This window comes from Lissotriton helveticus, chromosome 11 (assembly GCF_964261635.1).
Source record: "Lissotriton helveticus chromosome 11, aLisHel1.1, whole genome shotgun sequence".
NCBI classification, from domain to species: Eukaryota; Metazoa; Chordata; class Amphibia; order Caudata; family Salamandridae; genus Lissotriton; species Lissotriton helveticus.
In genome coordinates, this window is record NC_136072.1 from 113987748 (window position 1) to 114001138 (window position 13391).

The window sequence follows — 13391 nt, forward strand, 5'->3', positions numbered from 1 at the left end:
AGGGGTCCCTGCAGGATATAGGATGCTCAAACTTGATCGTCCTGGAAAAACTGGAGGAGGTATCGCTATTGTTTATAAGGAAGAAGGTATGAAAATCTCCCTTTTAGAACAAAGGAGTTGTCCTATGATGGAAGTCATGGTTTTTAAGATGACCTCCTCCTCAAAAACCCACTGGACCGGGGCACTAGTATATCGCCCCCCAGGGTCAAGTGCGGGTTTTTCTATTTCCCTTGTGGAATTCCTGGCCCCTTACTTAAAAGCCAAAAATAATTTTATTCTCCTTGGTGATTTTAATATCCATGCGGATTTCCCTAACCATCCTGACACTGCATTATTATTATCTGACCTTGCAATATTAGGGCTAGAGATCCAAAATAATGATCCCACACACGTGGGTGGACACATTTTGGATCTAATTTTTACCAACTCCCTGAAAATCAAATATAGGTCTACATCTCAAGTTTGCTGGACCGACCACTATATGGTGGAATTCTTCATCTGTGGCTTCGTCCCTCCACACCAGAAGTCTCTTCCTGCTGCTTTGCGAAGATCTTGGCGCAGGGTAACACTGGATGAACTTCAGAGGATATGGAGGGAACCCATTTTTACTGAGATTGATGATGTTGAGTCCAGCTTAGCAAAGTATAATGCAGCTCTTTTAGAAGCCATAGACCGATTGGCGCCACTGAAGCCTTATAAACAGATCTCATTAACCAAACAAGAGATATGGTATACTGAAGAACTTAGAGGAGAGAAGCAGAAGTGCCGAAGGCTCGAAAAAGCTTGGAGGAAATCACACAGGGATACGAACAAAAAAGAGTATACTGAGGCTCTGGCCTCCTATCATAAAAACTTAAGGATGGCCAGACGGAGCTGCCTTGCCTCACAGTTGGAGGAAGCAGGTAATACCCCCAGAGAGCTCTATAAAATTCTACAGTCCTTTATAAAACCTATGGCCTGCGAGAGCCCGGATGAGTTTACTCAAACCCTGTGCGATGAAATATCTCTATTCTTCGAGAATAAAATTGAGCTCATATATAAGAAGATTAAGCAGACAGAAACTGCTGGGAGGGATATCATCAGCTCCTCCTTGATATCACCCGCGCCTTCTGGTCCCTCTATGCCTCTTATGTGCGCCAATATCTCACTCCTTGAATTTCCTGAGATTACTCTCTCTGAAGTCTCTTCCTTGGCTGGTCTAATTAAAACAGGGTCTCCTTCTGACCTTCTGCCAGCCAAGATGATGGGCTCATTAGGGAACCTGCTTACACCTGGAATTCAAACTGTGATCAATCTCTCTCTTAGAGATGGACATGTGCCAGGTGAATGGAAAAGAGCGGTGGTGAACCCTATCCGTAAGAACACAGCCTTGCCATGGTCGGACCTTTCCAACCTTCGTCCTATTTCCCTCCTTCCCCACATCAGTAAGATGACCGAGAAACATGTGAATACCTATCTATCTAAGTTTATCGAGGCAGCGAGTGGTCTGGACCACTCACAATCTGGGTTCAGACCTAACCACAGCACTGAGTCGGCCCTCCTCTCCGTGACCAACACCATCAGGATGACACAGGATAGAGGAGGCTCCATGATCTTGGTGCTGTTGGATTTATCCGCTGCCTTCGATACGGTTTCACATGATATTCTTCTCGGTCGTCTGCAGAAGGTGGGAATAGGCGGTTCGGCTCTGGCTTGGCTGAAAAGTTTTCTCTTGGGTCGATCACAAACCGTCAAGCTCTGCTCCCATTATTCTATCTTTAGGGAGCTCACTAAGGGGGTCCCCCAGGGCTCATGCCTAAGCCCCACATTATTCAATGTGTATGTGGCCCCCTTGGCGGATATTGTAAGAGAACATGGGTTCACCCCAGTATCGTATGCTGACGATACCCAGCTTCTCTTTCCCTTCCATACCATGACTCCGGCAATTAAACATGCATTTGCCACTGGTATGAGAGCAGTATCCGATTGGATGACCTCCAATTGCTTACAATGCAATGTGAGCAAGACAGAGGTCGTGCTATATGGAGAGGCCCCCCTCCTCTGGTCACCTGAGTGGTGGCCTATGGATCTAGGAGCTGCTCCCTGCCCTAAGCAGATCGTGAAAAATCTGGGAGTACGGCTTGATCAAGCATTACTTTTAAAGGAACATGTGAACCTGGTGGCCGGAACCTGCTTCAGGACCATTGGGCTCCTGAGGCATGTGTTCCCATTCTTGGATGATTGTCATAGAAAAACATTGGTTCAGACTCTGATCATCAGTAGGCTGGACTACTGCAATGGACTGCTCCTCTCAGTCAACGAGGAGCAACTTAGTCGTTTGCAGGTAGTCCAGAATACTGCCGCCAGATTAGTTCTTGGCGCTCCCAATAGGTCCCCGTCACGCCCTCTTCTTCATAAGCTCCACTGGCTGCCCATCCGCCAGAGAATTGAGTTTAAAATCTGTTGTATAATACACAGATGTCTCTGTGGATCTGGCCCCAAATATCTGGCTGAATTATTTCAACCATATGTGCCGACTCGCTCTTTGCGGTCTAGCAATTTATCACTGCTGCAGATTCCACGGATTAAGAGGGCCAAACAAGGAGGTCGTGCATTGTCTTATAAGGGCCCTACTCTCTGGAACAATCTGCCTCTAACCTTAAGACAAAATACAAATCTACCTGCTTTTAAGAAATCCTTGAAGACCTATCTGTTTCCGGCTATGTAATATCCTGGGCTCTCTTGACTATGGTTTTTCTCTGGCATCTTGGAAGATCGAAAGCGCGGAGATACCTCTGGTCGATTCCAGCGCTATATAAGAAATAAAATAAATAAATAGAGGGATATGAGGTTCGAGACCTGATCTTTCCACAACCAGCCGATAATTCAATGTTTTCTTACAGGTGCTGGGAGGAAGACATCTAGATATGGCGAAGGTGGGGATTACCCCCGGGACAGCTCAGACGATGGCACCTGAACCCTTCACTATGCTCCATAAAAGGATGAATGCAGCCGAAGAGCAGACAAAGTCGCTCCTCAAAGACCTGGCCAAATTAGGTGTCAACACACAGAAGTAAGCATGCATTTGTTTTCTTTTTAAATCTTTTAATTAGATGCATCTGCTATGGTGAGTAATGAACAACGCTAGAAAAAGTGAATGGAATGATTTAAGGATAAATTATTACTCCCATATTTAAAAATTTTGAGTTGTAGGCACGATCGACTGCTGTCAATCTTAACTAAAAATGTTGATATTTCTTAAAAAACGCAATGTCCTAGCTTTAATTTTTAATGAAGATTTGTGGCCCTGGGTAGGAATGAGTCTTAATTGTCCTAGGCCAAAATGACCCTTGATAGTCCAAGGTGGTAATAAAGGTCAGTGCCCCCAGCGGTAATGAAGCTTAGAGATGCCAGGCATTGAGGACCCTCACAATAATGAATGAGCAATGAGTACCCCTGCCCTCAGTGAGTAATCAACATCAAGGGCCTTAATTTTGATGAGCCCTCTTGGGCATGAGGATAGATCAATGTTTCTATATGTTGGCATGACATCCTCTGTAGCTGAAAAGCAACACATTAAGCAATTGCTTATGTAAATTAGAAGTATTAAATAAGAAATAAAACGGGTGTTAAAATCCTCTGTTGGTATTCATATACCCCTAGAGAGACTGAAAAAAAAATCTTACGCTGTCAAAACTATAGTGAACTTTGCCATATTGTAGCATACTTTGCTACTTGTACCTGTGTTGTGTTTATTTTTTATTTTTTTATTTCTTCCAGCATTCGTGAACGTACTTCAAAGTTGAACAAAAAGAAAACCTGTTCTTTTTTTTAAACTTAATTCTCTGTGGGGAGGGAAAGACCCTCAAAGCAACTACTTAATTTGTGATTGCTTTTGCTTTTTAAATTTTTTATAAAGGTTTATGGAGAATGTCTTGCTCAAAAGTTGAAGTGAAGCTACCTGCTTGGCCTCTCCCAAATGTTGAGATGATTGTATGTAGGCCTTTCTGCCCCAACCTGCCCAAATAAGGGGGTGGGGGTTCACTATCCAGCATGTCTGTCTCGGCTCCCTTGCTCATTTATTATCCAGTGCACATACATAAAGGGTGTTGCAGTGCCAGCAGCCGACTGGCATGCAACCGCTCTGCCATGGGTGGGCATAGAATGACATTGTGGGTTGCTGCAGTGGGTGCACTTGACCATCAGTTCTTTGTCCAGCCTGTCATGGTGGTTGTGCTGCTGAGTGGAGATAACTCTAGAGTCTCAGGGGGACTTTTGGTGCATGGTGAGTGTGCAAATGGTTGGCAGACCAGGCTCCCAGCCTACATTGGTGCACCTCCTTGGCCTGTTGGGCATGGAGAGAGCACTGAGAGAGTGTTATAGCGATGCTGGGAGGGCTGGGTCGGAAAGAGGGTAGGCAGAGGTCTCCACTCAAATGCATCTGAGATGGCTAGAAATCATTGTGCTGGGTGTTTAACCCTTTGCACATCCCATGACCTTTAAGGTGCTTTTGTAAAAAGAGGGCAAATAGACAAAACCACAGACCCCGGCTCACTTCTTTAATTATTGTGCACTGGTACATTCATATCATATACCCTAAAGAAAGGTCACTGTGGGCATCTAAGCCACGGGGAAAATGCCATTGCAACACAGTCATTACAATGCACTACCTTTACAACCTGGGTGTTACAACGCAACTGCATTTACATCGCATGTTATTACAACTTAGGCATTGCAGCGCTTGTCACTACAACGCATGCCATTACAACGCATATCACTACAACGCATGCCATTACAACGCATTATAAGGTAAGTAATGGGGATTTTTTTACGTTTTAGAGTGGGTATTGGTTTTGGGGTACATGGGAATAGTAATTTGTACCCCTGCACTATCCAACACTTACCCTACTGTTGCACTCACTGGAGTGGGAATAGTATTTTTTACCCCTGCACTATCCAACACTTACTTAAAGGTATTATGAGTTGTAATGGTATGCGTTGTAATGGAATGCATTGTAAATGTAGTTTCTAAAATGCGTTGTGATGGCATGTTTTGTAAAATCATGCTCTTTAATGGATGTTGTGATGTAAAAACCGCGTGGAAAAAACATGTGTTGTAAATGTTTGTGTTGTAACGTGTTGTAGTGAAAAAATGCAGGTCTGGTCCGAGTAGTTTTCATGTAGGTTTACTCCATGTAAGATGTTACAGCGTCCTATTCCTAAGCCCCTAAATCTACTCTAGACCCGATAGGTTTGAGACACCTTGAATAACGTGCACCAGAAAACCATAACTTCTGTTACTGTTTTAATTAAAACACCCAACTTAAGCGTCACTTTAACCTTTTTTCCAACCAGTGTATTCCAGGTTATTTTAATTGTAAACTAAGATCTTTTTAACATATCTAACTATAATGTCTCTCTAACCTTTGTTTTTCTTCAGTGAATTTCTAGATCTTGTTCATCATATTTAGCCATCTACCCTGCAGCGCTGGGCTTTCAGCTCTGAGAGTGGCCGCAAGGCCTACGGTCAACCACCAATGAGCACCCAACCAGTTGCTGGGGTGTTGGTCACAGGGTAGGCTCTTAAGTCAACCCCATCACAGGCAGCCAACCTCCTGCTGCACACATCCAAAGGCCATACTCAGTGGTGGGTTGACTCTGGGTCTGATCCAGCCCAGGCCCTGCGCCCAAACCAACAACCCTGTTTGCGGCCATCTCCTATCGGACACCAAACCCACACTGCATTTTTTTTGTACTTTAAAAAAAACAAAAATACCTGCACCACAGTATTCCCATGGTACCTGCCATACAAGCATCTCTCGCCTATTTCCGCTGCAATGTGCAAGCTTCCCCCGTTGAAGCTTGCACATTAAAGTGGCATCATGGAGGTGATGCTTTAATGGCTGTTCCTGTTGCAACACTATCGGACTACTTGAGAGGTCTGCTCTGGGTCGCACGAGAGTACTGTTATACCCATGTTCTGAAGTTTTTACATATTTTTCTAATTTTGGCACCTGGGTCCCACCCACACAAGCATCGGAGGTTCTGGGTGTCCATATCATACCCTTTGGTGTGTTTTTTCTTTATTTTTTAAACAAGACCTCAGGACACTGGGATTACGCAATATTTTTTTCTGAGTTGTGGCCAGCCAAACAAATCATTTGGTTCCATGGTACCGAAAGGGTAAGCAGGAGTAAAAGCTCCCTTGGCCAATCAGAAGACCCTTGTTTTTTTATGGTACTGCCGGACTCAGACAAGACCAAACATCCAGATATACCTAACTTTTTTACTCCTTCAATACCAACCAGAGCACATCAAAGCAAAAGAGACACTTGCCCTATTGAAACTCTGACCTAACTATAACTACACAGTGGTGACGGAAGCAGGCCCTGGGGACATCCATTCATGAAATGTATGTATGACATAATGGCATCCAAGGAATTAAGTGAGGGTGTGGTGAGATTAAATTAGGTGAAGGAACACTTGATAGGTCATCTATTACTTTATGTTCGCAAAAGTGAAAAATCAAAACGAAGTGCATTTTCATTTAGTTTTTTTCCATTATTTTTTGGCCATTACACTGAGATTTCCTGCATTTGCCGAAGATTTTACTATAATTCTGCAAAAATCTGTGATTTCTGCATATTTTAGGACAGTAAAGTTTCCCAAAGATTTGCCTTACTCCTAAGGGGTCTTTATCTTGTCAATACTTTGCTTAAGCAAGCTCAGTGTCTTCCATGAAATAGTCAAACTGATAGGAGGGCCACCACTTGCACTGCCAAAGCGGATCACTATATGCATTGTGGAGGACCTGTCAGAGGTGAACATTACCTTTAAATGTTTTCTAATGAAGCAGTTTGCTCTTACAGCTTCCATCACTTTTCTTCGAGTCCAGGAGCACCTTCAGAATCCTACAATGCCATCCCCGCGATCCATTCCATGGAGACCTTTGCGGATCACAGCGACACAGGGCTGAAGAACGACGAATCTCTGGTTAACCGCTTGTGCCACATGGAGAGCATCATCCAGACTCTGAAGCTCAATATCTTCAGACTGCACACCGAGAAGGAGCTGAACCCCAGGCACTCTGGTAAATTTGTCACCTATATAAGGGGCGGGCTTGTGAGGTGCAACCTTAAGGGCTAAGGGCACGGTGGGGCTAATTATGCTTAGCCTGGAGATGGTAGGTCTGTGCCAAGCATGGGCTCTAGATACGATGGCTATGGATAGTAAAGGCTGGCGATGGGTAGACTGCGCATAGTATGTACTGGTGAATACCTTGAAGGTAGAGTGATCAGCTTATTCCATGTCATCAAAGGCACTCTTACCAGTCCAGAGCCTTTATGTGAGAAACTTTTGCATTCTAGGTATTGCAAACTTGGTTTTCTTCTGGTGAATTTATTAGACTAAAACATCTGATATTCATTTGTAGGTTGAAAGTCCAGGACTGGAAGCAGTGTCACTTATGACAAGGCGTGAGGTAGTGGCTGTACTTGGGATTATTACATGCTCTTTTTGTACAATATATTTGGTTTGAATCACAGGAATTTAGAGCCCAACTAAGCTACTAACTCTATAGCCCAATGTATGTGAACAATCATGTTTCGCACTCAAATGGTTGGCCCCTCTGACCAATCCCAATGCTTGAGGTTGCTTTTGAACCAATTGGTCCTGGGTACCTGCAGTGCTTCAAGTAGTAAGTATACTAATAGCAATGGCATTCTCCCCTTCCTGTCTTTCTTGTATATATACATTATAAGGGTGCCGCAGAGACACCCATGTTAGGTGCATACACATATGTATCAGGGCATCCAAAAGGTTAAGGGGGTCTCCATTTTTAGACTTGCAGGGTTCTAAGCACTTCCAATCCGAGTCCATAATTTCCATCATCAGTGTCAGCGCAGCCGCACAGCACTTTGACGTAATCATTGAAAGAGTACTTGACAAAATTGCCCCCCGGCGCAAGGTTAAGTGTAAGACTACGACTGCCCCATGGTTCACTGAACAGCTAAAAATCACCAAATCTCTAACAAGAGCTGCCGAGGAAAAAATGGCGGAATAATAAAGATCCATTGAACCGGAATGCATATAAAACTCTGCACACCAGCTATATGCGGGATATAAGGATGGCCAAGCGAGCATACCTAACAGATCGCATAAATAAAGCAGAAAATTCCTCAAAAGAACTGTACCAAATTTTGAGAGAATTTACTACCCTCAATAACCCATCGTCAACTCCCAACTCCAGAGAATGGACCGAAACGCTTTCAGGATTCTTTGAGGATAAAATAACTGCTATACATGCATCCTTTTCCCCCTGTCAAATCCCAATGCAGCCCGAAGGGCCGATATCTACTCCAGATGACTTATTGCACACCTGGGATGAATTCAAAATGATTGATAAGGACAAGACCTTGTCAGTTGGATTAAAAATCAAGTCTGGCTCCCCCACTGATCAGGTTTCTCCAAAACTGTTCACTACACTGGCCCCGGCCCTGGTAGAATGCCTAACCAGTCTCCTCAATAAATCTCTTCTGGAGGCAGACTTTCCCATAATATGGAAAGCAGCTAGAATCAGGCCAATATTGAAGAAACCCTCAGCCGACTCGAATGTTCTCTTAAATTACCGGCCGATTTCTTTGTTGCCATATTTTGGAAAGATACTGGAATCTTTTGTTAATGGACAGCTGGCGAGCCATCTTGAGAATCAGGGGCTTCTAGATCCTTCCCAGTCGGGTTTCCGCGCCTCTCACAGCACGGAGACAGCACTGGTTGAGGTCGCGGACAATATCAGGCTGGCCCTAGATAAACATCAATCAACGATCCTTGTCCTGCTTGATTTGTCTGCGGCCTTCGACACCATCTCCCACCGCATTCTCATCCAACGGCTGTGGGAGATTGGTGTCAGAGGGAAAGTCCTAAAATGGTTCACCAGCTATCTATCCGATCGCACAACTGCTGTCCAAATTGGCAACAACATAGCAAACACACGGCCGGTCAAGATGGGTGTTCCGCAGGGCTCCATTTTGAGCCCCACGCTTTTTAATGTCTACATGACACCCTTGGCCAGAGTGATTAGAGCGTTCGGTTTTGAGGTTTTATCCTACGCCGACGATACTCAAATTCTGGTCACTTTAGGCCCTGATCTCAATGAGACTAAACTTCGCTTCAAAAACGGCATGATCGAGGTCAAGAATTGGATGAGCATTAATCACCTGCAGCTCAACGGCAATAAAACTGAGATCATGCTCTTTGGCAAAGCCGCTGAACACTGGGCTCATGATTGGTGGCCAGTACAGCTTGGTGACTGTCCTACCCCCAAGGAATCAGTACAGAACTTGGGTTTCTACATGGATAATAAGTTATCCATGAAACCCCAAATAAATCACATCGTAGGAACCTGTTTCGGACTCATGCGCGGTCTGCGCAAAGTCTTCAAGTGGATTCCAGCAGAGGCACGAAAACCCTTAGTGCAGGGTCTAATCATAAACAGGTTAGACTATGGGAATTCGCTCCTACTAGCGATAACCGAGCACCACCTGAAAAGACTACAGGTTCTTCAGAACACTGCGGCACGGTTGGTTTTAAACCTCCCCCAGAGATCTCCATCTGTCCCATGCCTCAGAAGCCTCCATTGGCTTCCGGTTAAAAAGCGAATTATGTTCAAAACGCTATGTTTGTTTCATAAATACATGTACGGCAACAGCCCAAAATATTGGTCCCATAAGCTTATATGGTACACACCCATAAGATCTAGCACTGTGTCACTCCTCACTCCTTTGTGGATACAAACCTCCAGAAATGGGGGTCAAGCCTTTTCCTTTCTTGCCCCCTCCTTCTGGAATAAAATGCCCCTGAACCTGCGCACTACCTCAGAACACAGCTGCTTTCGTAAGAAACTGAAGACATGGCTTTTTGCAAACTAAGCTGTCCCCTCTCTTCAGAGCCGTCTGCATGCGCCATGAGACTCTTTGGATGTGATATGTGCACATTACAAATGCCTCTGACTTGACTTGACTATAGTAAGGACTCTGAAGTCAGTCCTTATGCCTCCTGATGTTAGCTTCCTCCCTCGTGTTGCAAGAACAAAACAGAAAGCTCCCACCAGAGGAATAGTGATCGTGGAGGTGGCTGCAGGCAACATTTGGTGGGAAAGCCCTATTTTCCTAGCGACTAGCCGTCACTGCTGGCAAAAACCCTTTAGGAGAAGAGTTTAAAGAACCTTGCTGCCTGGGGCTCCCTTCCTTGTCCTGCATATCGAGGGAGGGGGTAAGGTGTCCGGCTGTCCTGCTTCTTGCAAGGCCTGGAAGCAGCTGATCCTGAAACTTGATGGGTGATGAGACGTATAATACCTCATTGCACTGTGGTGAAACCTTTGTCACTGCAGTTCCCTCTTGTTTCCCCTCAGGGCATGTTCTACTGTGCTTGCTGCTTGGTAAAACAAGCCTGCATTCAATGCAGACCATGTTTCAGGTTTCCTTTTACACACCAGGGAGGGACCTGGTGGATTTTTCCCCCGTTTTGCATGTACTGGTTAATTTTCATGTAAAGAGCAATTAGGTTTGGCAAATTTGCCCTGAGAAAGATCCCCAGATCTGAGACACTGGTGAACCCTTGTTATTGCTTACGCGTTATCTGGAACGTCAAGCCCGTTTTTGGCTGTTCAACTACAGAACCTTCAACCTTCTGGTTCCCACCTGCTCCCGAAACACAACTTAGATCCTTGCTCATCCAACCTGTGGTTTTCATGCTGCCCAAACATTTTTGCGCGGCTCATGTTGGTGTTCTATGCCGTGTGTTTTGGCCTTTGATATTTGTCCCACACATCACCTCTACATAACACTTGCTGTCCTTTATTGATAAGACCCCCATTTCTTCTACAAACCTTTGGTGTTGATTCTGGTATTTGTACTGTTTGCCAGGTTTTGGTGCCCCCATTTACCTGATGATCATATTTGTATGATGTGTGTACTGACTGCCAAAGCTGGTGATAACCCCCCCCCCCCTTTCCATGGCTGGAGCAGTACATCCAACTTGTTGTTGGTGTTCCATCTCACTACTGACCATGTGTGCTGTTGCAAATTGTCCTGACCATCAGCATTGGAGTTGCCTCAATTTGCCATTAGTTTTAGGTTATGTATAACAACACTACTGCCATGCATGCTTCGACTGGCTATTGTTGTCGTGTGCCGTCTGTGTGAATGGTGTGCCGGGTAACTGACTTTATCGGGGTGTACAGCAGTCAAACCATTTATGTAATCTTGTGTTTAGGAATAAAGGATTTTGTGATTGTTTTTCATTTATTGCATACATTGGATATACCCTCTGTACACAATAATCTTCTCTTAGACCAGTTGCAGGCTCAGCTGGCTGCTATGCAGGAAGAACACACGCGGGAGATGAAAGCGGCACAGATGGAAGTGATGCGTCTTCGCCAGAAGCTGTGTGAAGAGTGTGAGGAGAAGGCAATGGTGCAGGACGAAAATGAAAGACTAAGCGAAGCCCTGGAAATTGCAAGTGCCACAAAAGTAAGTAAAAAGCACATGAAAACTGAATTTCTTATTTGTCAACCCTCTCTGTCTACCTCTTTTTGATCTCTGGCTCTACGTTTGTCCAGCTTTTTCAGAGCTTCTTCCAAATTCAAGCTTTGAATATTCAACTTCTGCGTCTGCCTTCAAGTCCAAAACCTTCTTCGTTGCAACTCCTTTAGCTGCTTTATATATCCACCTGGGTCAAGGTACCCAACTTCTAATGTGACATCTGAAAGTTTTGCGAGGGAGCATGCCAGAGTCTAGGCTATTCCACAATTTCATTCTTGGGATTCCCAACTGTGGCAACATTTCCTCAGGTCCCCAGAGTTGATCTTCCTAACCCAGTAGATGATCCTCTAAATTCAAGGCTCGAGAAACCCAGATCCTGCATCTTTTTCCCAATCTGGTAGTTCCTCAAGCGTTAAGTACCAAGCTCGATAAACTTTCTCCTTCAGTCACTATGGTCAATTTACTACACTGTGGTAGTCAATAGTCAGTCTCTAGACATTTCATGCCCACCACTAGCGACTCTTCCCCTTAATTCCAGATTTGGTTTTTCCTGGTCTGGCAGCAGTTCTTCTTCAGTCTTTAGACCTAAAGTGTCCCACTCTCACAATGTCTCTGGTTAACCAAAGACCCAAGCAGGAAATGCTACCCTGTCTCTTCCTGGACAACTCTGACAACAGAACAAGGATTCATTACTTGTACAATAAAAAGTTTATTTGAATCTCTGCAATGCATACTCTGGAAGTTGCTTTACTTTTCTGATAGTCCAAAGTCATTCTTGTCTGTATAATGTCTCCTCCCTTTAGTTGGACGCAGCAGTCACAGCTGAGGAACTGAGAGCCACAAAGAGCCGTATGGGACGCAGAATCCACGAGGTAAGCAGAGCCCACGATGGAACCATGTTACTTTTCAAAAATATTGCACAAAGTGAGGATAGGAACAGCTCGTCCCAGGGTAATGCTAAATTTGACGGGAGAATTAGATTTTCTTTGATATGCAGGAAATTGTATCATGGCTGGTTTACTTAGTGCCGTATGCAGCCTATTGGTCGTTTCAGAATGTTACTTTAATGAGCTATTTATCAAGAAGTGTTTTATTTAGAGCATAAAAGTGGAACATTTAAGACACCTGTCAGACAGCTAGCCAAGTTGGCAGCAGGAGGTGATGTTGGTGCCCTTGAGGATGGTGCATGAATTAACAAAGTTGCATTGTTAAAGTTTTTTGCATAGTGATTTTTGTTTTTGTATTGTTACGGTATGTTATATTGTACTATTATTATGTGTTGTGTTTTTGTATTGCAAAAATAACAATTGATGGACAGAATGCGGAACAATGCCATACATTCACCCCAGGACAGAGATCTGGGCCTAAATCCATCGTTTTTTGCTCAGCATGCCATTCCAGTTATGACCCAGCCATATGCAAATCAGTCTTCACCCTGCGCCCAATGCGAACAGTCCAGCCCGAACTGCAAGGCCAGGTCCTCCCTGGACTGTAAACAAGCATCCTAGGACCAGTTTCGGGATTCAACCCAGATCTGTGACTGGGGGTGAGTGTCTGAAAAGTTTCAGCGCTCCATCCATCACCTCCTTTTGATTGCTTTGTTCGCCCTAAGTTGGCAGGGTGTGCCCAGACATATGTCCCTTGTTCACTTTGCCACTGGATTCAAGCTAGCCTGGCTGATGAAGGGTGTTACCCAGAAACTGGTCCCAGGATGCTTGTTTCCAGTTCAGGGAAGACCTGGCTTGGCAGTTCGGGCTGGACTGTTCCCATGAGGCACAGGGTCAAGACTGATTTGCATATAGCTGGGTCTGAACTGAGGTGGTGTAATGAGCTCAAGAATGATGATGGATTCAACCCAGATCTGTGACTGGG

At 44.6% G+C, this 13391-nt stretch overlaps 1 protein-coding gene across 1 annotated transcript in view; it reads left to right on the top strand.

The window, feature by feature from the left end:
- CCDC150 (coiled-coil domain containing 150) overlaps window positions 1-13391 on the top strand; it is a 306895-nt gene that overhangs the window by 11292 nt on the left and 282212 nt on the right. Inside the window, exons 2-5 of the mRNA XM_078665390.1 lie at window positions 2883-3052; window positions 6849-7069; window positions 11329-11507; window positions 12323-12391. Of these exons, the coding sequence (XP_078521516.1) occupies window positions 2883-3052; window positions 6849-7069; window positions 11329-11507; window positions 12323-12391 (639 nt within the window). The remainder of the gene's footprint in view (window positions 1-2882; window positions 3053-6848; window positions 7070-11328; window positions 11508-12322; window positions 12392-13391) is intronic.